Source organism: Phytophthora infestans, genomic scaffold (assembly GCF_000142945.1).
Source record: "Phytophthora infestans T30-4 supercont1.27 genomic scaffold, whole genome shotgun sequence".
In the NCBI taxonomy this organism is placed as follows: Eukaryota; Oomycota; class Peronosporomycetes; order Peronosporales; family Peronosporaceae; genus Phytophthora; species Phytophthora infestans.
Genome location: NW_003303732.1, coordinates 354,258 through 356,132, shown reverse-complemented (window position 1 = coordinate 356,132; position 1,875 = coordinate 354,258). Strand labels below are relative to the sequence as shown.

Here is a 1,875-nt window from a genome sequence, read left to right as displayed (position 1 = left end):
GTTTGCAGCTAAATAGCTACCCTATCGCTACCAGAAAAGTACATACCGTATTTGAGATCTCCTACTTCAGAGTGATCTCCTAATTCAGACTGCCCTCCAACCAATCACATATCGAGAATAGAACAGCGCACAAGTCTAGACCTCCTAATTCAGAGTACAAAAACATGCTAACCTGTAGCTATCCACCAGCTCATTGCAAGAAATTTTCGGGACATTGGCGCCTTGACGTCCATATTTTCGCTCGGCTATTGAACGTGGAACTGATGGCTATACCCGCTGGCTACACGTTTGCGTGCCAGCCGGCTGATATTTCGTGGAACAAGCCATTAAAGACAAAATGCGGAAAAATTGGGTGGAGAACATGTTGAAACAACTACGCGCTTCAACTTCGACGCTTCCGTTTAAGATAAAAGCACCTACACGGCAGCAATTAATAGGTTGGACGAAGAATTCGTGGAATGCGTTGTCTCGCAAAACGGTTAGAAGCGGATTTGAGAAAGCAAAAATGGTATCCATTGAGCCTACTGAAAACTTAGAGGCTGGAACGGAGCTTTCCCACAGTGAGCGTGCAAAAGTACCAAATTGTCTGCCGTCTCGACCAGTTTGCAGCTAAATAGCTACCCTATCGCTACCAGAAAAGTACATACCGTATTTAAGATCTCCTACTTCAGAGTGATCTCCTAATTCAGACTGCCCTCCAACCAATCACATATCGAGAATAGAACAGCGCACAAGTCTAGATCTCCTAATTCAGAGTACAAAAAACATGCTAACCTGTAACTATCCACCAGCTCATTGCAAGAAATTTTCGGGACATTGGCGCCTTGACGTCCATATTTTCGCTCGGCTATTGAACGTGGAACTGATGGCTATACCCGCTGGCTACACGTTTGCGTGCCAGCCGGCTGATATTTCGTGGAACAAGCCATTAAAAGACAAAATGCGGAAAAATTGGGTGGAGAACATGTTGAAACAACTACGCGCTTCAACTTCGACGCTTCCGTTTAAGATAAAAGCACCTACACGGCAGCAATTAATAGGTTGGCTCGATTTCCCAGTTATGCATCTAAACAACAGCAAACATATCCAGCTCACCGTGTTCGTGTTTATGACAGCGTAATTGTCCTGATTTGAATGGAAAGTTTACAAAAATATATGTAAACAGTTTTCGAGGATCTCAAAACGCAGTTCGAATAATTTGCGGTGTCCAGTAGAAAAGGTACCATCTGGGAAAGATGCTCCGTTGAATGCGTTAATCGGAGATCGACCATTCCTGATTCGGCCAAGCATTGATCAAGCTGTCAGTGTTATAATGGACAATGTGAAAGTTGGGTCTACTTGCTTGTGCGGCGTGTGGTTTACCACTCTTGATGTGCTCGCCGAGCACCAAAGCACTTGCGACCACGTCAAAGTCGAGGACTGGGAACGCACTCTCCAGGCCATAACGTCGCCCGGCTCCGAGTGTTTTCCTTGCTGTCGCCTACTCTCGCTGGACGACGTGCTTTTCAACGGTCAGATGCTCGTTTATCGCACTTATGAGGAAAGTGTCTGCTGCTCTGGCTGTCGCGATGCATGGTACCCTTACGAAGGCAAAGCCATGCTGCAGCGTCAAGACGTGGACAGATATCTCTATCTGAGACGCACAACTATCCCGCATCCGCGGCTGAAGCAATACCGAGCTCATCTTTTCAAAGAACTACAAGAATATCTCCATCATCCGATTCGAGTTCAGAAATGGCTCGACAGCGGACACGAACTCGAGGGCTACCTGGAGTAAATGTCGTTGCGCCAGAGTGTCGAGTATTATCACACGAGAGAGCTCGAATAAATGTATTTAAACCGTAGAAGGTGCTTTATGGTAAACAGGTTTTGGTT

The 1,875-nt window shown here is 46.0% G+C and overlaps 1 protein-coding gene across 1 annotated transcript; it reads left to right on the top strand.

The window, feature by feature from the left end:
• Positions 1 to 1,228: 1,228 nt before the first annotated feature.
• On the top strand, positions 1,229 to 1,844 carry PITG_12664 (uncharacterized protein; the record flags this gene model as incomplete). Its single annotated transcript, XM_002900036.1, has 1 exon — positions 1,229 to 1,844. One exon carries the CDS (start codon positions 1,313 to 1,315, stop codon positions 1,775 to 1,777), a length of 465 nt encoding a protein of 154 aa, XP_002900082.1.
• Between the last annotated feature and the right edge of the window lie 31 nt (positions 1,845 to 1,875).